This window comes from Vanessa atalanta, chromosome 28 (assembly GCF_905147765.1).
Source record: "Vanessa atalanta chromosome 28, ilVanAtal1.2, whole genome shotgun sequence".
NCBI lineage: Eukaryota > Metazoa > Arthropoda > Insecta > Lepidoptera > Nymphalidae > Vanessa > Vanessa atalanta.
The window spans coordinates 1,747,566-1,773,259 of NC_061898.1; the positions used below are offsets into that span (position 1 = coordinate 1,747,566).

Here is a 25,694-nt window from a genome sequence, read left to right on the forward strand (position 1 = left end):
AGTTAATGTTTAACGTAGAGTTGACTTTTCTTTTAGGTTAGCTGTTTTTCTTATTATTTTTTTTTGTAAAATAGGAAGTTGGACTGACAAATACCTGGTGTTAAGTGGTCACCACCGTTCAAATAAAATGAAACTGCGTCCTCTGTGCTCTATAGTTACACTGGCTCACTCACCCTTAAAACCGGAACACGACAGTAGTGATTATTGTGTTGCTTGGTGGATGATTGGCGGTAGTTAATTCTACGAGTATGTGTTACCTACTCTGATACCATACCGAGGTAGTACAGGAAAATTTCAAGAGAATTGATAAACTCGAATCCGTACAGATATTCGTATTGAATTTATCGTCGGTCGGTAAATCGATAAAATACACTTAGGCGACATCTAGCGACCATGTCGTAGCGTATAGTCGCCATTTTGGTTCAGTTTTGGTTTCGATAGATGGCGCTGGAAGTTGTGCTCTACTTTAACGACGTAATTTTCACATGTTTATGTCTTACACTTAACTCTCAATTTTACCGTGTCTTCTCCATCGCACGTGACATTGGCGAAATAATCTGTGTCTTTTTGGCACAAATAAAAGCCAGAAAAAAAAAAAAAAACTCTCAATTTGTCATTACTAATACTAACATTTTATTATTATGATTTAAAATATAAATACTTTTTCTCATTTGTACTTTAATTATTTTTTTTTTAAATTTGTTTAAATATGTTGCCTAATTCAAGACATTTTATTAGTAACTTTGTTGCGTCGTTTTTACATAATTCATAAAATTTAAATTAGGTAAATTTTAGACCGTGTAGTATATATTCTAATGAAAACCTAGTGCGGAATATTAAAAGCTTATTATTATGTACAACTTATTTCTACTGAATATATTTATATAGTATACACAATATTTTTATATTTGGTGGGTCTCTACTGTAATTAGCATTAGTTGTTAGAACATGTGCATCTTAAACGATGAATGCGGGTTCAAACCAAAGCACACACACGCAATAATGTAAATTCTACTAAACAGAATTAACATTTTCATCAAAGGATGAAATTCTAAAGTATTTAAATTATGTGTAACAATTCAATTATGATTTTCAAATTAAACACTACCGCCGGTTCGGAAGAGAAACTACCCTGACCCGAGAAGAACCGGCGAAAGAAACTATATTCAATATCACAAAGAAATAGCCAGGAGGCAACCATGAACTCGCTTATTGTGTACCTTTTGCACTGAAGCATTATATTACAATTTTTTTTTTATTTGGCACCAGATTTGTATGCTTTTATGGATCTTGTTTATAAGACAAGTTCCGACTGGTCGGCGACTATTCGGCAAAGAGTGCCGAATAAGTGACTTATTTTATTATATATATCGGAGCGTGGTTACTTTAGTTGTTGATTTGGATAATTAATGAATCGAATAGTTGGCAATAATGTTTGATGGCTGATTTACTTATAAGAGCGGGTCACCCCGAATGGAGTTGTAAGTGTCATGGCAACGCGAGTCGTTATGTTTTTGACAAGCCTCTCGAATGCGATGGTTGCTTGCAAACCCATTTGCTCTTAATCGAGATGAATTATTGTAATCTTTTGATATTATTGTGGTGTACGATTATTGAATCAATTAATACAGTGATTAGACGATATTAAATACGTTTTATTTTGTGAATATCTCCATTGCACGCCCACATAGTCTTACAAATGTCGGATCAATCCCCAACTGTTCGGCATCCTGCTTCTCCGACATATATATTTCTTGATAAAATAAAATGCAGGGTACGATACGCCTTTTTGCCTATACGATACCGATACACTTATCGAATTTAAATAAAGGTATAATAAATGTAAGTGGACATGTTGATTGATTGTTTTTATTTAAAAAAAAATAATTAAAATAAAACGTTACAGACTTGGAATGTGAATATTGGTAATAAAGCTCAGTAATTAAGATTCATTAATAAGAGTTAGTAACTAAAAAAAACATAATAATTTTTTTTCTTTAGAAAACAAAGTATTATCTCGTTTCCAACGAAAATGACAAAACAAGAGGCGCGTTTACATTACTTTTTTACAACATTTAATTTGAACAACATCGTTGTATCGGCCAGAAAAATATCGCCGATACCGATATATCGGAAAACCTGCTGTATCGCCGATATATCGGTGTCGGTATCGGATACCTAATAAAATGTATATAGAAGGAATTACGTTATTATTATTACAATTCAATGAATTTTAGATAAATTATCATTTGTCACTGGTATAGTATGTATGTCAAGTTTAACGACGAAAGAGAAGTTTGACGACCTCCGTGGTCGAGTAGTGTGAACACCGGTTTTCATGGGTACGCCACTCCGAGCTCCCGGGTTCAAATCCCGGTAGAGTCGATGTAGAAAAAGTTCATTAGTTTTCTATGTTGTCTTGGACTTCGGTGTTTGTGGTATCGTCGTTACTTCTGATTTTCCATAACACAAGTGCTTTAGCTACTTATTATTAGCATTGGGATCAGAGTAATGTATGTAATGTTGTCCAATAGTACCTACGACATAACGTCGGAAATATTCGTAAAACCGATCTCATCCGAATTAAGTGACTTCAAAATTATCAAACATTATTTATTTCTATGCTTAAGGGATCTTCACGCAAACGTAATAATTTGTAATATCATATAACCGAATACATTCGCCGAATTGACGATTTAATTTTTTGCTTTTTTTTTAATCTGTCGACTCTACTTTTAAATTGTGTCGTATTATACACTAGTCCTTAGATGAGTATTATCCGAATGATCAATAAAATCGTGTTTATCTTTCACTTTAATGAACAAAAACACTTTTATTTTTAACACAATAATACCGCTCTGACATGTGCAAATCAAAAATCAAGATGTCGAATAGTCGGCTGACTAATTACAACTGGCGTGTATCTAATTATCATATTTATGTTATGTTTATATATGAAAATCGACCAGTAGTAATCCGAGGCTTTTATTAACCGTCTAAACTGAAATAGTATGGATGTTGTTGTTTTTCATTTTGAAAGTCGAATGAGCAAGTTTTACTACAGCATAACAGCTTAGCTCTCAAAGTTGATAGCGCATTGATATAAGGAATTGTTAATATTTCTTACAACGCCATTGTCCATAGCGACAGGGGCCTAAGATCGGATGGCCAATATGTCAGTACCTAAATAAAAAAAAAAAAAAAACAAACAAACAAACTTAACATACGTAGTAGTTGAATGAGGTCCCAAAGATTCCAGCAGAAAATTTTACTTTGTACGGTATTCAAAGAATTAAGTATAAAAAATAAAAGTAATAGTTTTTTTTTTTTTTTTAATTCTAAACATATTGAGGGATTATAATAGTTACGGAACGAAATAATTCGTTGAACGAAATTTCACCACCAACCTTGCAAATCAAGATGTGATGGACACTGTGACTAATTACATTAGCTAAGATATACGACCTCCGTGGTCGAGTTGTTTGTACACCGGTTTTCATGGGTACGCCACTCCGAGATCCCGGGTTCGAGTCGATGTAGAAAAAGTTAATTAGTTTTCTGTCTCGGGTCTGGGTGGTTGTGGTACCGTCGTTACTTCTGATTTTCCATAAAACAAGTGCTTTAGCTACTTACATTGGGATCAGAGTAATGTATGTGATGTTGTCCAATAGATGTAAACTAACTAACTTTGCGTAACTTAGATGTAGCATCGGCAGTATTCGTAAAACCGATCTCATCCGAATTAAGTGACTTCAAAATTATCAATGTTTATTTATTTCTTGAGCCGAGATGGCCCAGTGGCTAGAACGCGTGCATCTTAACCGATGATTTCGGGTTCAAACCCAGGCAGGCACCACTGAAATTTCATGTGCTTAATTTGTGTTTATAATTCATCTCGTGCTCGGCGGTGAAGGAAAACATCGTGAGAAAACCTGCACGTGTCTAATTTCAACGAAATTCTGCCACATGTGTATTCCGCCAACCCGCATTGGAGCAGCGTGGTGGAATATGCTCCAAACCTTCTCCTCAAAGGGAGAGGAGGCCTTTATCCCAGCAGTGGGACATTTACGGGCTGCTAATGCTAATGCTAAAAAAATTATTTCTTATGCGTAAGGAATCTTCACGCAAACGTAATAATTTATAATATCATATAACCGAATACGTTCGCCAAATTGACGATTGATTTTTTTTTTTTAAAGTTAAATCGGTTCATCTCGTTCGACTTAACTAGACTGTACCAAGTTATTAGAACAGTATAACACTCGTAACCTTAACAAAGCTAGTTTAAGTCTCGCTCGGTTTTTTTTAATAATATTATTGTTGTTGAACTAAACCCAATAATATTGCTCCTTATGTACAAATAAAATTAATACAATAATAATAAACACGATCACGGCGTTTATTGCTAATTTAAGTTTTATTTTTCTAAGCAATTAAACTCGTGACGTGAGAGTAAATAGAGATCTCTAATTAGTCATAAATCACTTTACCCGCGTGTAAAATGGGTCGACAACGTCACTTCCTTTTGTGGTCGAAGTTGGTTTATTGCATAATTTACATACATATACCAAATAGCAACCAAACCGTCGACCATTGAAAGCAGTTTTTTGTTATCCCGGCGATCCAGGATACCAGTACCAAATATATACTATATTCCAATCAAAATGAGGCGAAAAGCCAAATGACATTTGACAGCGTTTTGAAGCGATATCGTTGGTCGAGAGCTTGATTAATCTGTGATATTCACTATGGATTCGCGAAAAAATTGCGTTTCGAACGTCGACGAAACTGTTATCGGAATTTTGAAAGCAAAATTAAAATATAATAGTATGGATATCAGTATTTAAGTGTAAAAGTGTTGTATGTTATATATATAAACATATATTTATCGTAAACTCTTAGTTATTAGCAAATCGCATGAAATACGTAAATCTAAGGTTTGTTTACCTTCATTCCTACTTCGATTGGAATAGGATGTACATGTTAAGTCCATTGGACGACGTAGACGTTGAAAGTCACGTAAGATACACTGATCAAGATAATAATGTTCTTATTAGTAAACTACTTTCCACTTCTTCTTCACACGGAAGAAATGTATTAATAAATGTATTTCTACCATATAGCACTCAAGCCTAATGTAGTTTCTACCGGTAATTTTTTTTAGAATTAGCTCTAGTTCCGGAGATTACCCCCTCCTCCCCCTCGTACAAACAAACAAATTTTACTGATCTGACACTAATCTTATGTAACGACTCAAATTCGTTTTAGATACCATTTTTAAAACTATTTGATATTTCAATCAACCAATAATTTTTTGATCGACCGTAAATTCTGCGGCAACCAAAGATAGTAGTATAACCTAAGTAAATATCTTTCGAGTAAGGAAATATTATAAAAAAATATTAATCGAATCGGCTCGAATTAAAAATAAGTTCGATTTTTATAAGATTCAAGTGAGACATAATTTTTAATTTCGATGAGAATTCCCGCGAAACATTTTACGCTTTACCCGCGCGCTATTTACAAAACTATGTAGGACAAATAAAGTAAAAAGAGCTTATTCTTATTTTCTTATATAAGCTTGTTACTTAGCGGCACTTAAAACTATCCGTATACGAAATTTCGTCTCAATGCGTCCAGCAGTTCAAGCGGAAAAAGGTAGAGTTACTTTCGCATTTATAATATTAGTAGGGATTCTGTCTCTGTACAGTAAATGTATTGTACCATCTAATGGCAACTGGTGACCAGTCACCACCGCCGTTAGAAAATGGTATTGTAAATATTAACCATTCCTTACTTCCAACTCCAATGCGTTAACAAACTTGAGAACTAAAGTGTTCCGTGATAGAGTCAACACTGATGCTGTTTATCAGTAGAAGATATATTGCGTTTTTTTTTTTCTAAGACACTAATAATGTCATTATAATATTTCTATCCATTAGTTTAAGTTTTAGCTACGTAGAAATTCTTATTACGATTCGTTTTCAATGAACCGTCGCTCCGAGGATGGCCTTAGCCAGGATTCATTGATTAAAAAAAAAAAAAAAGATGTATTTCCTACGAGTCATTTGTTATGTGTATTTTATACGAAAATATATTTTGTACAGTTTGTAGTTTCATATTTATCGAAAACAACACCAACCGTAATATGTTCGCCATACTACTCGCAACTTAACGTGACGTATTCCCGTCGTTTCGCATGTTCGCGAACTCGAGCAGCTACTGCCGTCTGCCGCTACGGGCCAGTATCGCTTGAATTCTCGTCCGGCGCGGACCTGTCACACGTTTTTTTCATTCAAGTGATCAAAAAGCCAAGTTAAATTTATTTTTAAAGCTACGTTTTTGTGTAATATTTATTATATGTGAGAAAAAACATAATTTAATTGTTGGGTCGATAAAAGTGTAGACACAATGATCGTTCCAATATTGGTGTGTATGATAATGGGTACGTACATATGTTGTTTTTATTATACATAAATAATTAATTGGAAATTAATAATTTAGTTTTTATATATTTGATATAAAACAATTGAATATATTAATACATATTTTGCAATATTTAGTGTCGGCAAAGATATATTAATAAATATCTAATGCTGAAATCAACTTAGCTAGTACTTGTTTGAAGTTTTCTAGAGTAAAATCGGTTGCGAAAACTTCAGTGAATCGTGTTTGAAGCGATTCCTTCTATCAGTTTCTAAGAATTTTCTTTATAGAGAAAAAAATGCCGAACACCACGATGGGTTTTTTGACGGCTGGCTTTGATCAAACCTAGAGGGAGCTACTACGCCTTATTCAAGATGGTGGCCGCCCTAAAGCTCTCATCGAAAAAAATAATAATTGCTGTGTAAAATCCGTCGAAATATCTAGTTGAATCAATATATTCTCAATCAGTGTTGATATATTTTACTTTATTATCACTTTAAATGCAGATTATTGTGAAATAAAAGATGGCAACCATCCATTAGATCTGCAAAAGTATTTGTCATCGGTCGGTAAGTCGATAAAATTAAGCGCCATCTAGTGTCAGTGTTTAGCGTTGCGTAGTATCATTGTTATTTCATTGTTTTTACGATAGATGGCGTCAATGATGTACATGTTGTGTCAAAGCGGAAAATAGTATGACGAAATCTTAATTTGCATAAATTTAGTCATTTAATAAATATATCATTATCATTATTATCAAGAAAATTATTAACAAATAAAGAAATTAATAATTGATATTGTCGTTTTTTTTACGGTTTTTTCTAATTGGTTTTAATTTTTTTTTTTCTTATTAATAGGTACGCGTTAACCTAACTTTAATTTACATAAATGGTATGAATCACTACTATGGTAAATAACGTGTTTAATTTATTAAATCTGCTTAGCGCTTACTGAATCAGAGTTGAGGTATCATCTTGAATTTCAAGTCTTAAAAATTTAAAGGTCGTGTCAAAAAAATAAGGCATATTTCTCATATTTCTAAACAGGATATATAAAAGATTAATTGTATTTTACAGACATACTGTGTAATTAAAGTATCACTATTGACTTTCTTGGTGGTTCTTCTCGGTAGAATCTTTTGTCCGAACTTGTGGTATATTTACTCAAAACTGTATCACTATGATTCAGAAGTGCTGTTTTACTTTTTACTGACCAAGATTATAGACAATAGTATAATAAAGATAAATATTTATCATCTCATCTCTCAACCGAAAGACTGCTGGACATAGGCCTCCCCCAAATATCGCTACAACGACTAGACCTTCACCAGGTTGTCGGACCTCCTTCAAATATTTTTAATAAGAAAAAAAAATAGGGGGTAGTGGTCCTATGAGTGAGAATACTGATTAGCTTGTGACATTGATGTAAAAAATATTTAATAATTTATGATTTATACTCATTAATTTGTTTCAATTTACTTTAGATATTTTGATACCTATTCTATGTATATTTATATATATTTGCCCCTTTTGCTGTTGAAACATTTGGACCTAGGAGTAGTAGAGCAAATAGCTTAATTAAAAGTATAACACCTCACCTTATCGTCTCCACCCGTGACAGAAGGGCTTTGCTGCTGGCATTCTGGCCACCATTCCACGCGGTCAATATATATACAGTAACTATTTAAATTCATATTTGTATATATTTAAGGACTTAAATGTTAAAAATTGTGTCCATTGGATATGTTTATTTTTTAATTTTATTAATTACAAAATAAGATGGTATATATAAATAAACATATATATTATAGTTATATATGTCATTTTTTTAATGTATAGTTTTATGTAATTGTTTCATTCAATAAATGAATTTAAATTATACTTGATGTCTTTTATTTTAAATGTAATTTAAGAGTTATCTATATAATAGCTGTATTGCACTTGCGTTTTTGTATTATTTGAGCTTGTTTATATGTAAATAGTATCTTATATTAGTTGATGTTTAAGGTTAGCGCTCAAATGTAAATTTCTTGGTTGTAAGGCTTTATGTGAGGAGTATTGGTAGGTATCAATGATTCATTAGATGTTCTACCAGAAAATAGTTCGGGTTTGAAGAGGGAGTTAGCCGGTTTTACTACAGGCACACGTGACATACAGTGGCGTAGCTATCGTAGGGCCAGGTGGTGCAGTGCACCAGGGCCCCGGAGCTCAGGGGGCTCTCTAACCTAAGCTTTGAATAGAGATGATGTATGGATTTAGCCTACTAATGATAAGTTCAACAAGCTGTATCCTGTATCCTATTCTTATTCCTAGTTATAATTTTGAAGGGCAATATAAAGTTAAAGATGGAGTGGAAAGGGGGGGTGGGGGCCCGATGATTTTCTATGCACCAGGGCCCTTGCCCACCTAGCTACGCCACTGGTGACATAACATGTTAGTTCTCAAGGTTGGTAGCGCATTGGCGATGTAAGGAATGGTCAATATCTACGGGCAGTGGTGACAAAGTATTATTAACCCCTCCTTAAATCGCTTACCACTTCTACTACTATTTTTCACCTCATAATCTGGGTCAGTGCATTTTCACGGTCACGCAATGTCGTTTTTTTTTATAGGCGAGCAAATTACGCCTTACGGGTTACCCAGTACCCAGTACCTAAGTACTCAGTTTGAATTATGAAGTGAAAAGTGGTAGAAGAAGTGAATAGAAGTGATAGGAGTTTTAAGGAGGGGCTGATATTTCCTACGACGCCTATATCTATGGGCGGTAGTGACAACTAACCATCAGGTGGCCCATTTGCCTGTACATACCTGTATCATAAATATATATTTATTTATGATACAGGTAATCTATCTCTGTCAAATGTCTAACTAGTGCCAAATGATAATTTTATAAAATATATTTTCCTTTATGGCATTTGTTGGCAGACGACCATAGACAATGGCGCTGTAAGAAATATTAACTAATGAATAGTTCAGAAAACATCGCCAATGCGCCACCAAACTTGGGAACTAAGATGTTATGTCCCTTGTGCCTGTAGTTACACTGGCTCACTCACCCTACAAACCGAAATACAACAATATTGAGTAACTACTGTTGTTTCGCGATAGAATATCTGATAAGTGGGTGGTATCTACACAGACGGGCTTTCACAGAGCCCTACAACCAAGTAAAAATAATGTTAATGAAATATTTATAATAAAATAAGCCATTAAAGTCGGCACTCTTTGCCGAATAGTCGCCGACTACGAATGTGGACAGTCGGCTTTACCGTCCAAACATCTTTAAAAAAAAAACTGGGGCTTACTGGTACAAAACAATATTATCTTTATACTGCCAAGCCAATGCCAACCTATGCAAACATCACAATCACAAAGCACGTTTGGCAATAGCATAGTTCAGTGTAATCTTATATAAATAAAATGACACCAAGTGGTGTTTGCTTCGGTCTAACCGTAAAATTGGTATTATATTTTTTTTTTTTGTTGCAGTGATCTCATCACAACTGGAAGGCGCTGTTAGGAACCAGCGACAAAAAGGGTGAGTGTGATTCTCTGTAATTTGACAGCGAAATGACGCGATATCATTGATCGAGCTTCAATAAAACACATGGTACTCATTCTGGATTTGCGATATTTTTGTACGTCAACGATGTTGTCATCGGAAATTTGGAAGTAAAATTAAAAATATAAGTCGTTAAGTGGAATAGTTTTGTATTATAAATAAATATATCAGTCACGAACCGTTTGTAGTGTACAATATAGCTGAGCTGATAGCTCAGCTATATTCAGCAAATCGAATGGAATACGTAAATGAAAGATTGTTCATCTTTGTTCCCAATTCGATTATAATAGGCAGGGGCGGATCTACCATATGAGTTTTGGGCTTCAGCCCAGGGCCCGTGGATTTAGGGGGCCCTACCTAAGTCAAGTCAAAGTCAAAAATAGACGATAATGCGAAAGAATCCATAAATTTATTAAATTAAACAGATCGTAAGGTTTGCAGCGCTGCGAGTCCTGCAATTAATCAAACCCATTCAATTAATTTAATTCAAGTCTACGTTCAGATATGTCTTAGGTCCCTAAGTAGTGTTAGCCCAGGGCCCCCTAAAGTAACGGTCCGGCCCTAATAGGCTATAGGTATTTTTGTATATTGTTATAAGAATGCGGATATGATTTGCTGTGGCTATGTTTAAGTTGAATTGTATTGAATAATAAACTTCAGCCAATAACCTTCTCTGAAGTATCTTGTTTATAATATTAGAAAAAATACGTTACGACTTTTGTATGGTGCGTGTTCAAAATCCAAATATATTTATTCAACATACAAGCATTACATCTTATTCATTGACAAAAATCTTCCAATTTTTAAGATTATTTACACCTAAATGTCCGAAAGTCCACAACAGCGGTTTTAAAGGCATTTTCTCTGTCTCGCCCAATCTCTGTGGAGCCAGCTTTCGGTGGCGGTTTTTCCGAACGGTATAAGTTCCTTCAAGAAAAGCGTATACATTTCTTGAAGGCCGGCAATGTACCTGCAAGCCCCCGGTGTTGCAGATGTCCATGAGCGTCGGTATTTTAGTATTGTCACTTTCCATGAGGTGAACCTCGTGCTCGTTTGACACCTTTACCACCTGTACCAATAAAAAAACGTTTAGGAATGAAACACCTCAGACCTGACACTCAGCGGATGTTGTTTTTTTTTTTCTTCTAGAAATCCAATCTAAAATAAGAGATTGAAATAAAACTAGTTTTTTAACGGATTTAATCGCGTATATTATTTATTTTATTTTAACATCCCGACGTTTCGAGCACTTTGCAGTGTTCGTGGTCACGGGCAGACTAGGATGTTAAAATAAAATAAATAATATACGCGATTAAATCCGTTAAAAAACTAGTTTTATTTCAATGTGTAATAATCGCGAAAATCTAAGACAACATTATCTAAAATAAGAGTTTGGTTAAACAGATAATAATTATATTGAACTGACTTGTCAAATATAAGTGTGCAATGTCTGTAAAAATCGTATTTGTGTCTGCCATTTTTTATTAATTGTTATAATTTTTTTTTTTTTAATCTGGCATGTGTTGCAACAATAATAAAAGGACGGGATGTTATGGAGCTCCGTAATTAAAGCTGTCTGGTATCCGAACCGAATGCGATAAAACATTGATTATTTTGATTTTGTATTTGTTATACTTAAAGAGAGTATCTAATTCCTTTTTAAGGATCTTTTTTTTTACGTATGTAATACTAAATTATAAAAATAAAGTCAAATTTACCTTGTAATTTTCTAAATGATCTAACAACGCCCTTCAAGCTCCCCGGTGTAGCAGGTGTCCATTTGTGATGGTCGTCATTCTCTATCAGGTGAGACTCCTGCTCCTTCGCCAACTATAGTAAAAAAAAAAAATCGTAATAAACTAATCTGAGAATCTTAACCATATCTAAAACCGGTAAAATATTATTCGTATATCCGTATCCATATTCGAAATGACATGTCCATAACATATCTTGTTCTCACTTATTAATAAATTAATGTGACTAGGATCACTGTGGATATAAAAAATGATGTTTGCTTTTTTTTTTATACAAGGTTATTGGTAATTTTCATAATAAGTGTCATAATGTTTTTTTTTTTTTTTTTTTTTTCAGGATTATTTGAGGGGAAAAAAATAAATTGAAATAAAATCGTTTTCCGTCTCGCATTTTTAAATTTGGACCGATAATTATTGTTTAAATATTGAAAAATATCCAGTATTTAATCGTTTTTATAAAACAGAAGTAAAAATAGATTTTAATCGATACTTTTTTTTTAAATAAATTTTTGAAGTTGCATTTTTGATTTATTTTGAAAAAATCTAAAAAACGCGATAACTCAAAAATGGTTCACTTTTGCACTATGCATATGGGGGTTAAAATTATCGCAAATAGTCACCCCTAACACCTCCTAACGGGAATACGTCGAATTACCAATAACCCTGTATTTTTAACGTATTAGTGTTACTCCGGACCGGTATATTTATTCACAAAAGAAAACCACACAATAAATCTAAAATAACTAAATAACTGACAATAATAAAAAAGCAGACAGCACGCACAGGTAATTCATTGAACAGACATTTCACAGATAATAAATAAAACTACATTTATAGTCTGTACTTTATGATTACACAAGTCATCGCAATATTTTTTTTGAACAATATGGCACAAAATCCATGGCGTCATATATATGAGTTTTATTTACCTAATAAAAAAGCTAATATACGGATGGCCCTCTGTATGATATTGTTAATTAATTCGTACTTCTATCTATCTAACTTTTGTTGCGGGAACCATTTTTTTTTCTCGCTGGAAAAACACTAGCGCGATTCGCCCAAGCGACGCGCGGCAACCGTAAGTCGATGTATGTTTAAACATGTTGTGACATGTACGCGGCTAGTACATGTAATTTGTCACATTAAAATTACTTTCGTATACATCAGAAAGTCTCGGAGTACAGTGCTATAGAGTACTATCACTATAGTCCAATTTGAGTCACCGTTGCAAAGCAGTTGGTGGAGCATCGCGGGTTAGTTTTATATCGATAATATCTCTACGGAATGATTTCTTTAATTGTTGTTGCCGATCCCACATACTCTCCTGTCTTTGCTATGAATATTTTATTCGAACTGTAATGAATTTGCAAAAAAAAAAAACGTTAAACTGTAAATTTCGGTTTCGAGATATTTCTAGAAAATATTAGAAAACTTTAACGAAATAGATGATTGGAAGTCGTTCTCAAGTTATAACGAGACCGTGAGAATTAGGGGGTTTATTTATATATATTGTAATTTTAAATAGTTTTCATTTTTTATTAACGTGTAGTATTTTTTAAAAGTTAATGTAATCATAAATGTCGCCCGCGGCGCACGCGTTTTAGGATTTGGTCGTTTGGTGTTAGGTTTAAAAAATAGCCTAAGTCCCTCATGGAGTTCGAGCTTTGTATAATAGAATTTCATCAAATTTGGTTCAGTGTTTTGTTAAGACAGAAAGAGTTACTTTCGCGTTTATAATATTATATTTAATATTGGTTAAGTTTTACATATTAAAAGTTATTAAGAGAAAATCGTTAAAAGTTTTTAACGATTTTCTCTTCGTTTTTGGTCGCGTCTTTATTTTGAATATTTTTTTAAATATTTTTTTGGTCAGTTTTTCTGAAAAGTGTAACTGCTGAATTATTTGCCGGTCATCACGGTAGTATCTACATTGAGAACCGGAGGTAGATTTGATTTTTTTTTAATTTTTTTATCATGTGAAATTAATTCCAAAGTGCTCTGAAGACCCTATTTGAAAAAAGTATATATATTTTGATTTTGATATTTTTTTTTTATATATTTTTGCCACCCAGACCTAGACCTAAACTAAACTTAAATTAATAATAAAAAAAAATTAAATACGCTGCCTAATTCTCCATCTTCTTGGATCTCCTAAGAGTCCTGGTATCCAACACTTTACACCAACACACTGAATCGAACCCATTCACTAAACAAGCACCTTCACTCGCGAGCAACAAGGAACTAAAATGAATCAAGCGATCGCCCCGCTATATATAGAATATTATGACGCATCGTATAAAACGTCATACGTTTTTACATAATATAATGAAATCTAGAATGAGTCGGTATGGCCCAGTGGTTAGAACAGCTGAATGTCTACTGAAGATTACTGGTTCAAATCCAAGCAAGAACATTTTCATTATAGTTTTTAACTGACATAAGTTTGTATTTCAAATGTTTAAAAAAGAGTAACTACATAGTTTCCTGGCGGTTGAATCTACATTCCGAACCGGTGGTAGATTCATTTGGTAAAATTACGATTCAAAAGTTCTCGTAAAAGCCTTCTTTAATAAAGTATATTATGATTTTCGTCATGACACATCTTATGACGTGTTTGATGAATGACGTTTTATAAATAATGATTACATAGTTACATCGTCATGGAACTATCGAGTATTAGCCGGTGCGGCCAGTGGTTAGAACAGCTGAATATCAGTCGATGCTTCGGGTTCAAACCCAGTGATTTAGTTACACTCCATTCCAGCCATAAGATAAGCCAAATAAACAACACGACAGCAAGTTGATATGACGCGTTATCATTGGTCGAATTTGATTTATCCAGATATAAAGAAAATTGCACAAGAGGCGGCCTTATCGCTAAACAGCGATCTCTTACAGGCAACCTTAGGGTGGAGGAAAGAAATACACATAGAAAGAGGTGGGGGTGTACAAGGCAGATATAAACATAATATATAAATACATTACAGTTAAATAATAATATATCTTTATCTTTACATAGTATAAAACAAAGTCGCTTTCTCTGTCCCTATGTCCCTTTGTATGCTTAAATCATTAAAACTACGCAACGGATTTTGATGCGGTTTTTTTAAATAGATAGAGTGTTTCGAGAGGAAGGTTTTTGTATATAATACATAGACAATATAGTTAAGTAACACTGATAATTTTAAAAGTTTCTAATGTGATGTCGTAAATTTATACATTTTCTGCGCTTACATTGTAAACGCTGGCTGTGAACCCTACGAGATAGATCAAAATAATGTACTTCAGTATTGTACACCTTAAAACGGTCTTCAAAAAAGTCCGCGATGGTATATGTCTATCTCTTAGGGATTACCCACATTGCACCCGTGAGAAGCCGGGGCGGGTCGCTAGTTTAAAATAAAATAATGTACCTGGTAGTTAATAAGCATACATATACGTATGTGTCTAGGTATATAATATTCGCTATGGTTTGGCGTTATGAACTTCGACGAAACTGACGTTCACGAAACAGCTTCGTTGACATAATAAATTCGTTGTAATGAATATCAGATTATTCGAGTTTGATTTCCTTTCAAGTGTTGTTTATTTGGCTTTCGTCCTCTCGTGGTTGGAATATACTATATACGCGCTTTGGTTTTACTCATAAAGTTCCGATGACTTCGATGCGCAAGACGATTTTTCTCGAATACAGAACGAATAGCACAGACTATACAGTTCTCGACCAATGGTGTCGAGTTATTTTGACGACCTCCGTGGTCGAGTAGTGTGTACACCGGTTTTCATGGGTACGCCACTCCGAGGTCCCGGGTTCGATTCCCGGCCGAGTCGATGTAGAAAAAGTTCATTAGTTTTCTATGTTGTCTTGGGTCTGGGTGTTTGTGGTACCGTCGTTACTTCTGATTTCCATAACACAAGTGCTTTAGCTACTTACATTGGGATCAGAGTAATGTATGTGATGTTGTCCAATATTTATTTATTTATTATTATATATATTATTATTTCAAGGTCAACGATGACTATTACCGATTTCCGTTATTTTGATGACGTAATTCCTTAAGTTGGCGTTTTTGATTGCTTTTTTTAAATCAACAGACTCAAAATATAGTTTGGTTCGTGCGTTAGAGGGCGGGATATCGGGGCTAGAACTTGGTGGTTTGTGCAAGCCCGTCTGGGTAGGTACCACCTACTCATCAGATATTCTACCGCCAAACAGCAGTACTCAGTATTGTTGTGTTCCGGTTTGAAGGGTGAGTAAGCCAGTGTGTACAGGCACAAGGGACGTAACATCTTAGTTCCCAAGGTTGGTGGCACATTGGAGATGTGAGAATGGTTAATATTTCTAACAACGCCATTGTCTATGGGCGGTGGTGACCACTTGCCATCAGGTGGCCCAAAAGACAAAAGAACACTATGATTAATTAAACTAAATACATATGTTTTATTTATTTTACTTCCTGCTATAAATTAAACGGATAGTCGACTCCTTCAATATTATAATGAGGACAAAATTCAAATAAACAACATTAGTCATTAAATTGACGTGATGTCATTGGTCGAGAGCTCGAAAGATCTGTGATGTTCAGTATGGATTTGCGTTATTTTTGTTAGTGGCAGTGGGCCGGCCATATTTGTCGTAGAACCGATAACCGTTGGGGAAAACGTGTTCTAGAGGGGGGACCGCGTCTCGGCAAACGTAGTGTAGGACGTCCTCAGGCACGGTGGAGTGACGATTTCCGCAAGACGGTTAGCAGGAGCACGAGTTGCCGAAGAAAGACCACAGTGTCGTGCATTTTGGAGAGGCCTATGTCCAGCAGTGGACTAATGTGGGCTGATGATTGATTGATTGCGTTATGAACGTCTACACGACAAGCTGTTATCGCTTGTTTAATATTTATTACGTAAGAATCTAAAGGAGGAAATGAATACACGTTTGGTTTGTGTTTATTTGTAATTTCAAAGGTTCTAAAGGTACGCATCCGAGCGAACCCTCTCCCCCCTAAATAATACGTAATAAATGAATGGCCCCTAATCAGACGAATTAAATATCCAACGATAAGATTCTATGTGTTATACCCTGAAATACCGATCGTCCTTCCTACCAATCTGATATGACATGGAGTCAAATTCAAAGTAAGCACAAATCAAAACTAAAAACGCGTCGAGGTCAATAGGGGTGGCGCGTACAGGTTGTAACCTGCTCAGTCATGCGTTATGTACAGTCGGGGTAGGAAAAGGTTCGTCACCTTAAGGTCTATTTTCGTGTGCTCAGTATGCGCGATAACCTGCTTTGCCGATTGAGTATGTCAAGTTGCGTCGCAATGTACACGATTTTGAACCTAGTTATCATACTATGTTAGTTTAATTTTATGTGCAGCTTACGACTTGATAAAGGAATGAATTTGAGAACTGACGAAGGTTTTCTTACTCTGACTGTACATTAGCGAAGATCGTCTAAAAGGTATTCAATAAAAATACACATCTCTGAATACGGGGCGTGCCCGGGGCCGGATTACCGGCAGTCCACTATATATATGTACATTTTTAGAAAGGGTGGGGGGTGTCGTTGGATGTTGAAAATTATCTAATTTTATCTTATAATTAATTATGTTGTTTTATTTTTAGACAAACATCATACAACGATCCGTCTGTCCTTCGTCGTGTTCTTCGTCAGGCTTCGTGCGGGTGAGTCATATAACTATTTCTACCACCACGTTGGTACCAATCAGGAGCGTTTAGTGTCACGTGACGAACGTTTAAAAAAATGCATTTTTATTTATGGATTTTTGAATAAATTAATTATTATTTTCAGCTCTCGTTGATAAATAACCATTTATAAACTCATAATATATACTGATTACGATAATTGACACTTTATTTTTCGCTTTGTCAAATAGCCTATTGAAAAATGCGTAATAAGTGGCAACCCTTTACTTGGTGCAATAACCTTGCTTTCGTAGTACGCATAGTTTCCGTAAGATGTCATTATTGTTTTGGCGCGAATCACGGCGACGTTCGGTGAATTTCGAAAGTTTTAAAAGCTTCTCTCCTGAAAAATATGCATTTTCGCTAAAGTATCGGTCTGTATGTCCAAGTCGATACAAGTCGTGTGACGTTGTTGTTATAAACTTGTAGGCGTCCTGTAGTAGGTAGATACCAGGGATGCATCGATACGCCTTTTTGCCGATACGATACCGATACTCTTAGAGAAATATCGGCGATACCGATACCGATACCGATACACTTATCGAATTTAAATAAAGGTAAAATAAATGTAAGTAGACACGTTGATTGATTGTTTTTATTTAAAAAAAATTATTAAAATTAAACGTTACAGACTTGGAATGTGAATATTGGTAATTAAGTTCAGTAATTAAGATTCATTAATTATAAATTATCTCGTTTGCAACGAAAATGACAAAACAAGAGGCGCGTTTACATTACTTTTTTAAAACATGTAATTTGAACAGTATCGTTGTATCGGCCAGAAAAATATCGCCGATACCGATATATCGGAAAACCTGCTGTATCGCCGATGTATCGGTATCGGTATCGGTATCGGATGCATCCCTAGTAGATACGGTTGATGGTTCGCTCTGTTCTATCATTTCCAACGAAAACGCATAGGTTTCTTTATGGGTGTAATTAATTTTTGCAGCTACTGGCCGAACGAGTTCGAGTGCAGAGATGGTACTTGCATCACAGCGGACAGGAAGTGCGACGGTACTGTCGACTGTCCCGACGGTTCGGATGAAACGCACTACCTCTGCCGCAATACACAGTATGTTACCACGCGTTGTGTTTTATATATTTAATCTTTATATATGTATATGGCCCAGTGGTTAGAACGCGTGCATCTTAACTGATGATTGCGGATTCAAACCCCAGGCAACATCGCTGAATTTTCACGTGCTTAATTTGTGTTTATAATTCATCTCGTGCTCGGCGGTGAGGGAAAACATCGCGAGGATACCTTCATGTGACTAATTTCAATGAAATTCTGCCACATGTGTATCCGCAAACCCGCATTGGAGCAGCGTAATGGAACAAACTTCAAACCTTCTTCTCAAAGGGAGAGTAGGCCTTAGCCTATCAGTGGGAAATTTACAAGGTGTTATGTATATGTATATACTAGCGATACGCCCCGCCTTCGCACGGGTGCAATGCTGATACTAAATGTACTACAGAATGTCATTATATAAAAAATTCACATGTTTTTCAGTCATTAGACAATACAAACCGCTACGTCCCTGCGTTTTAAATCTGTAATATCTTGGAAAATATTCATTTAAATTACATGCTGTAAAGGCCATATTGATCTATATTAAATGCACAATGTATTTAAGGTACATAATTGGATAAGGATTAATGTTGTATTGCTTAAAACCGCTTCGAAAATAAGTCATTATTACTCGTAAAAAGTAAACGATAAAAAATTATTTTTGTGAGTTATCCCTAAGAGATAGACATATATCATCGCGGTTTTTTTTTTGTAGACCTTTTTTAGGTGTACAATGCTGTAGTACATTATTTTGTACTACAGCATTGTAAAAAAATTGTCGGTGATCAGTTCAATTATTCAAAGGAGGAGAAGTCGATCCAGAGATTCTGTTCAGATTCCGTTCATTTGCATTTCTAGGACGTTTTTTTTTATATATCGACTTTGTACAAATGATTCAAATAATTATCCAAATTATAAAATAAAATGGTGACGTATCGTAAAGAATATATGTCAATATGTTCGTAACGATACCAATGTTTACACACGGATATTTCAGGTGCCCCGACTATCTCTTTCGCTGCACGTACGGCGCATGCGTCGACGGTACGGCGCCGTGTAATGGCATTTCAGACTGTGCCGACAATTCTGACGAGTTGCAACCAAAATGCAACAATTACACACTTGAAATTGGGTGAGACATTTTTTTTAAATATATTTTCTCATACTTTAAGGCTTTTTCATGAATGTACATTATAGTGGAAACACGACATTGGTGACTCGTGAAAATCCGTATTGAAAGTTATCGGAGCTTTCGAAATAAAGTAAAGTCTATACCAATGGAAGAAGGAAAAATGATAAACAAACCTTAGATTCACGTACTTCATGCGATTTGCTAATAACTCGGCTATATCGTGCACTACTAAGAGTTTATGATTAATATATATTTATTTATAATACAACACTATTACACTTAACTACTTATTTCCACTTTTATTTTACTTGCAAAGTCCCGATAACTTTCAATATTTTTTTCGCAAGTCCACATTGAATATTATAGATTAATTGCGTCGATTCTCTGTCAAATGTTGTTTACTTGGCCTTTTTTCCTGTTATGGTTATGTCGTATATTAATCAAGAACTGTTAGTAGTACCATAAAATATCCGAGTTATTAGCAAATTGTATGACATACGCAAGAGCCGAGATGGCCCAGTGGTTAGAACGCGTGCATCTTAACCGATGATTTCGGGTTCAAACCCAGGCAGGCACCACTGAATTTTCATGTGCTTAATTTGTGTTTATAATTCATCTCGTGTTCGGCGGTGAAGGAAAACATCGTGAGGAAACCTGCATGTGTCTAATTTCAACAAAATTCTACCACATGTGTATTCCGCCAACTCGCATTTGAGCAGCGTGGTGGAATATGCTCCAAACCTTCTCCTCAATGGGAGAGGAGGCCTTTATCCCAGCAGTGGGACATTTACGGGCTGCTAATGCTAATATTGATATTTTAGACCGGCGGGCTGTTTCGACGGCGCCCTTTATCATTTGTCACTGGTATAGTATGTATGTCAAGTTTAACGATGAGTTTGACGACCTCCGTGGTCGAGTAGTGGCTGTTTCAAACAACTAATATATACTTATCATTGTACCTACATGGAAAATGGTTAAAAAAAATGAAAAAAAAATATATCCCGCTGAGTTTCTTTCTCCGGTTCTTCTCAGGTCCGAGGTGCTAAATTCCGAACCGGTGGTAGATTTTTGACAATCAATAAGCAAGTGCAAACACTTCTATATTGAATAAAGATTTTTGACTTTGACTTTGACTTTGACCGATTTTCATGGGTACGCCACTCCGAGGTCCCGGGTTCAAATCCCGGCCGAGTCGATGTAGAAAACTAATGAACTTTTTCTATGTTGTCTTTGATCTCGGTGTTTGTGGTATCTTCGTTACTTCTGATTTTCCACGACACAAATCCTTTAGCTACTTAATCATTGTGCAATACTCTTGCAGGGGGCAGTTCAGGTGCAATGACAGCAGCCTCATCGAGAACGACCGGCGGTGCGACGGCATCCGCGACTGCAGAGACGGCTCCGACGAGACGTTGATGTCCTGCGCCGGCAACGTCTGCGCCTCCAACCTGTTCCAGTGCGCTTATGGGGCCTGCGTCGACGAGGGCTCCGATTGTAATGACGTAAGTCCGATATTATAATACAAGCTACCCGTCTCGTACGTACAGAGTCAAGCCTCCCGTTTCAAATTTAGTGTTTGGGGGGGGGGGGAGTGCTACATTAAAGTTGAAATTTCCAATAATGCTTCCAGTTATACGTTAGTAGTTTTGTCTGTACGTTCGTATACATGTAGAGACTTATTATTTTTATAATTATATGTATATTTATTTATTATTATATTAAAAAATAAGTAAATAAAATAATTGGAATTTTTAGATTGACGAGTGTGCTGATGGTTCTGACGAATCGGATATACTATGCAAGAGGACGGTACCACGACCGACCACCACCACAACGACCACGACGACCACGCCGAGTACAACTACAGTGGGGTAAGATTAATCAAGAATTTAAAGTTATAAATGCACAATATAGCTGAGTTTTTAGCAAATCGCATGGAATACGTCAACCTAAGATTTGTTTATCTTTATTCCTTCATCGTTTGGAATAGACCAGTAGTGGGCAAGTTTTTTAAAGGGACCACAGTGTATCAGAATTATAGAAAAAATGCATTTTATGTTAAAGCTTTTAATCATAATATTAGAAGAACATTACAGTATTAAACACTTGAGTGGAATCGCCCCGCAACACTTGAACTAGTTTAGCTTCACCTATAGATTATGAGCCGAGATGGCCCAGTGGTTAGAACGCGTGCATCTTAACCGATGATCTCGGGTTCAAACCCAGACGAGCACCACTGAATTTTCACGTGCTTAATTTGTGTTTATAATTCATCACGTGCTCGGCGGTGAAGGAAAACATCGTGATGAAACCTGCATGTGTCTAATTTCAACGAAATTCTTCCACATGTGTATGGAATATGCTCCAAACCTTCTCCTCAGAGGGAGAGGAGGCCTTAGCCCAGCAGTGGGAAATTTACAGGGTGCTTATGTAATGTAATAGGTTATGCATGTATCCATCGTAAAACGTAATTATAACATGTACATTACTGTTTACGTGTAAGAATAATAAATTAACGCTGTTTTCCGTTTTCTAGAGTTCCAAACATGTGCATCCTCCCGCCGCATCCCGAGAACGGTCTGTTCCTGAGGAACGGTAGCGCTGAATACAAACCCGGTGACGTCGAACCGATCGTCTTTTTGAACATCGAGTGCATGCCCGGGTACAAGTTGGTCGGAGAGTCTATGGTCGTTTGCGTGTCCGGATTTTGGTCGCCCCATAGATTACCATCCTGCGTCCGTGAGTAGTGACGTACTTACCTATCATAACCCATAAGTCACTAACATTATCCCTTTAAAATCCGTTCGTAATGCGTGTCTACGTTTTGGAATTAAGTTATTAAGTGTAGACTGCACGCAGGCGCCTGTTCGCTGCCGCCGTCGGACAGCGTGGAGTACCGCTGCCGGCTGCGTGACCAGGGCGAGGACGGCTCGCGCGACTGCGACGAGCTGGAGGTGCACGGGACCGTGGTGCGGCCCGAGTGCCGCCGCCCCAACTACTACAGCCCCACCACGCTGTTCTACATGTTCTGCTTCGACGGGCGCTGGAGCTACGAGCCCACCTGTCAGGCCGGTGAGTGCTTCTGGAAGATAGGTCGAAATTCTGTGGAAGAATTCATTAAATCGTTCCACATAGAGGTTTACACGCTTACTCAATGTGGTAAACTGCCCGTTAAGGTGTCGGTCAAGTGGCTAGACTGGGCCGCAGATCCCGAGGGTTCGAACCCCTGATCTGGCCGATTAAGTTTTTGTATCGAAAAATTCTCAGATACAGTCCGGAGAGTGGAAGTGGCGTGTGTACACTTCCGTGCTTCATCATCATGGTCATGTCGGATTTTCCGTCTCACGAGAGTGACGGAATGGAGAGTGCACCCGTGTCTGTGCGCACACACTCACACCCTCGTGCACTGTGACATGTCCTGCGTAGCTCGCCGGTCGCCCTCGAGAGGGGCTTCCGTGTCGAAGTCGGGTGGGACGACACTGGTGCTGTCGTCAGGCAATGAACACCGACCGACGTAATTGCAGAGTGCGGCACGCCCACGCCGCGCGCCGAGCCGCTGGTGGCGGGCGGCAGCGTGGCGGCGCGCGGGGAGTTCCCGTGGCACGCCGGCCTGTACCGCCGCCTGCGCGACGAGCTCGAGCAGATCTGCGGCGGCTCGCTCGTCAACGAGTGGACCGTCGTCACCGGTGAGCGCTGGCCTTACGTGTTCGTGTCGACCCTTCCGCTTCCTTCGTTCGGCCTCCATTTTACGAGTAGTCATGTGACATTCGGTCGGGTTTGCGAATGAATCGTAGTAAACTCGACTCGAATGTGTTGCGTGTGTGTAACTATTGATGAAATGTAACTTGGTGGTAGGGCTTTGTGCCCGTCTGGGTAGATAGCGCCCACTCCTCAGATTTTCTACCACCAAGCGGTATTCTATTGTCGTGTTCTGGTTTGAAGGGCGAGTGACCACAGACACAATGGTAATTATGAATTAGTTCCCGAGGTTGGTTGGCGCATTGAAGGAATAATTAAAATTTCTTACGGCGCTAATTTAAGTAGGCGGTGGTGACCACTTACCATCAGGTGGCACTTACCATCATTTGTCCGTGCGCCTACCTGTTTCTACAAAAAAAAAATATTATACAGTCCGTCGAGACTGTATCGTTTATTATCTTGCAAACTCGTTTCGCTTCACACGCTCTGAACGCCGAACTTTATCATTCCCTTCCCCCATTATCGCTATGTAGATATGCACCTGCACTACTGCACAGTATGTAAAGTAATCCCCCCATCCCCGCACAGCTGCGCACTGCGTTTGGGTGGACGGTCACGGTATCCTGTCGCCCGAGTATTTCGCCGTGGCTTTGGGCAAGCTGTACAGAGACTGGGACGATCTACGGGACGCGCCCTATCAGCAGACGTCCGAAGTAAGTACAACAATTTATTGTACAATAAAATTTCCGCTTTCTTTACTTAAAAATCACAAAATCTCGTTTCCAGCTCGGATGTGTAATGTAAATTTTTTATTTTTTGTTTTAAGGTAGCGGCGATTTTCGTACCGGAACGATACGGCGGAGCCCAGCTGCTGTATCAAGAAGATCTGGCAGTGATTAAACTCAAAGATAGAGTTGTATACAGGACGTACATCCGTCCCGTCTGTCTTGATTTCTCAGTGCAATTCAAAAATTTGCAATTGCAAAGCGGAAATTTGGGAAGAGTGAGTTTGTTTAATTATATATATATATATATATTTATTATTATAACATTATCTGTATGTACATCATCCTATATGTCTCGACTTATGTTATATATGTAACACTAACGGGTCGGCTGTCAAGTTGTTAGGTTAAAAAGATACGGTAACAAGTAATATATATAAATAATTTAAAAAAAGTGTTAAAATTTTTATGGTTAATAAAATAAAAAACTGTCGTAGGCCGCCGGTTGGGGTCTCACTGAGAGCCGACGAGGCACCGAGTCCGCGGAGCTGAAGGTGGTCGCCATGCCCTACGTGGGCTTCAATGAATGCAAGCGTCGCACTCCGCCCGATTACGTGGCCTTCATCGTCAGTGACAAGATCTGCGCCGGCTTCGGCAACGGTGAGAGCGATTCGGCGACCGATACCGTCGCCGTTACGTGTTACTCGGCTCGGACTCACGCGGCTCCCTCCCCAGGCACGACGCTGTGCAAGGGCGACAGCGGCAGCGGGCTGGTGTTCGGCGCGCGCGAGCACGGCGTGCTGCGCTACTACCTGCGCGGCGTGCTGTCCACGAGCCCGCACGGCGCGGGCGGCGGCTGCAACCTGCACGCGCTCACCAGCTTCACCGACGTGCAGAAGCACGAGAGCTTCCTGCGGCAGTACCTCGCCTCCGACCGGCCCTAGTCGACGCCTCGACGCCTCGTCGCCAGTGATGACCTAGGAACTCTATACGCTTATAAATATAAGTGGCGCCTCTTTTGTGGGGGCTTAATGATGTATGTCGGTTTAACGACGTTTCGTGCTATACCAAAACTTTTTTATATATATATATAGAGAGAATGACGAGATACTAATTTAAAATTAAATTATGACAATATATTTTATATGATATTAATCGATTATAAACATATTATTTACGATATACATAATTTTACTATTTCAAAAATGTTATGTCTTCCAAATTTTATTATTGAGGAACAGGAAATTAAATTATATATAAAGACTAATATTTATATATTGAAAAAGTAAAAAAAAAATCACAAATCAAGTGTATAAAAAATACGTATAAAAAATCTGTCATCCGCTATATGTAAATACCAGTAAGTGTCCTTACCCCTAGTACCCCCTACTTTAAAGTAAGAATAAAATAAAAATAAAAAATATCTACCATAGCAATATTAAGTTAGGTGTTAGTGCCATAGAACTCCATTAAAATTCTTATCAACAATACCAAACGCACATGACATCACAATTTATAAAGATTAATTTAATGCATAATTTAAAGCACGAGAATTCTATATTACGAACGTTGACAGGACAACCTTTGTGAATTTAAGACCCGGAGCCCGACCCCGC

The 25,694-nt window shown here is 37.1% G+C and overlaps 1 protein-coding gene and 1 long non-coding RNA gene across 2 annotated transcripts; one reads left to right on the top strand and one right to left on the bottom strand.

Annotated features, from left to right (window-relative positions):
* Positions 1 to 6,244: 6,244 nt before the first annotated feature.
* LOC125074596 (modular serine protease-like) lies at positions 6,245 to 25,198 on the top strand. The gene is made up of 14 exons (XM_047685947.1): positions 6,245 to 6,445; positions 9,915 to 9,963; positions 17,367 to 17,426; positions 18,400 to 18,522; positions 19,520 to 19,654; positions 20,976 to 21,156; positions 21,410 to 21,525; positions 22,191 to 22,393; positions 22,514 to 22,726; positions 23,179 to 23,340; positions 23,942 to 24,066; positions 24,180 to 24,356; positions 24,576 to 24,738; positions 24,814 to 25,198. Exons 1-14 carry the CDS (start codon positions 6,412 to 6,414, stop codon positions 25,020 to 25,022), a joined length of 1,950 nt encoding a protein of 649 aa, XP_047541903.1. The 5' UTR covers positions 6,245 to 6,411; the 3' UTR covers positions 25,023 to 25,198.
* Positions 10,701 to 11,815, bottom strand: LOC125074666. The gene is made up of 2 exons (XR_007120153.1): positions 11,706 to 11,815; positions 10,701 to 11,056 (listed from the first exon to the last, which is right to left on the bottom strand). It is a non-coding gene; the product is annotated as an uncharacterized LOC125074666 (long non-coding RNA).
* Positions 25,199 to 25,694: the final 496 nt, after the last annotated feature.

What these genes read in the sequence shown, in the direction of transcription:
- LOC125074596 (XM_047685947.1), top strand. Translation starts at nt 6,412, where the DNA reads ATGATCGTTCCAATATTGGTGTGTATGATAATGG. An exon ending in AGGAACCAGCGACAAAAAGG is followed by an intron (nt 9,964 to 17,366) that starts GTGAGTGTGATT and finishes TTTTATTTTTAG; the next exon opens with ACAAACATCATACAACGATC. An exon ending in AATTACACACTTGAAATTGG is followed by an intron (nt 19,655 to 20,975) that starts GTGAGACATTTT and finishes ATACTCTTGCAG; the next exon opens with GGGGCAGTTCAGGTGCAATG.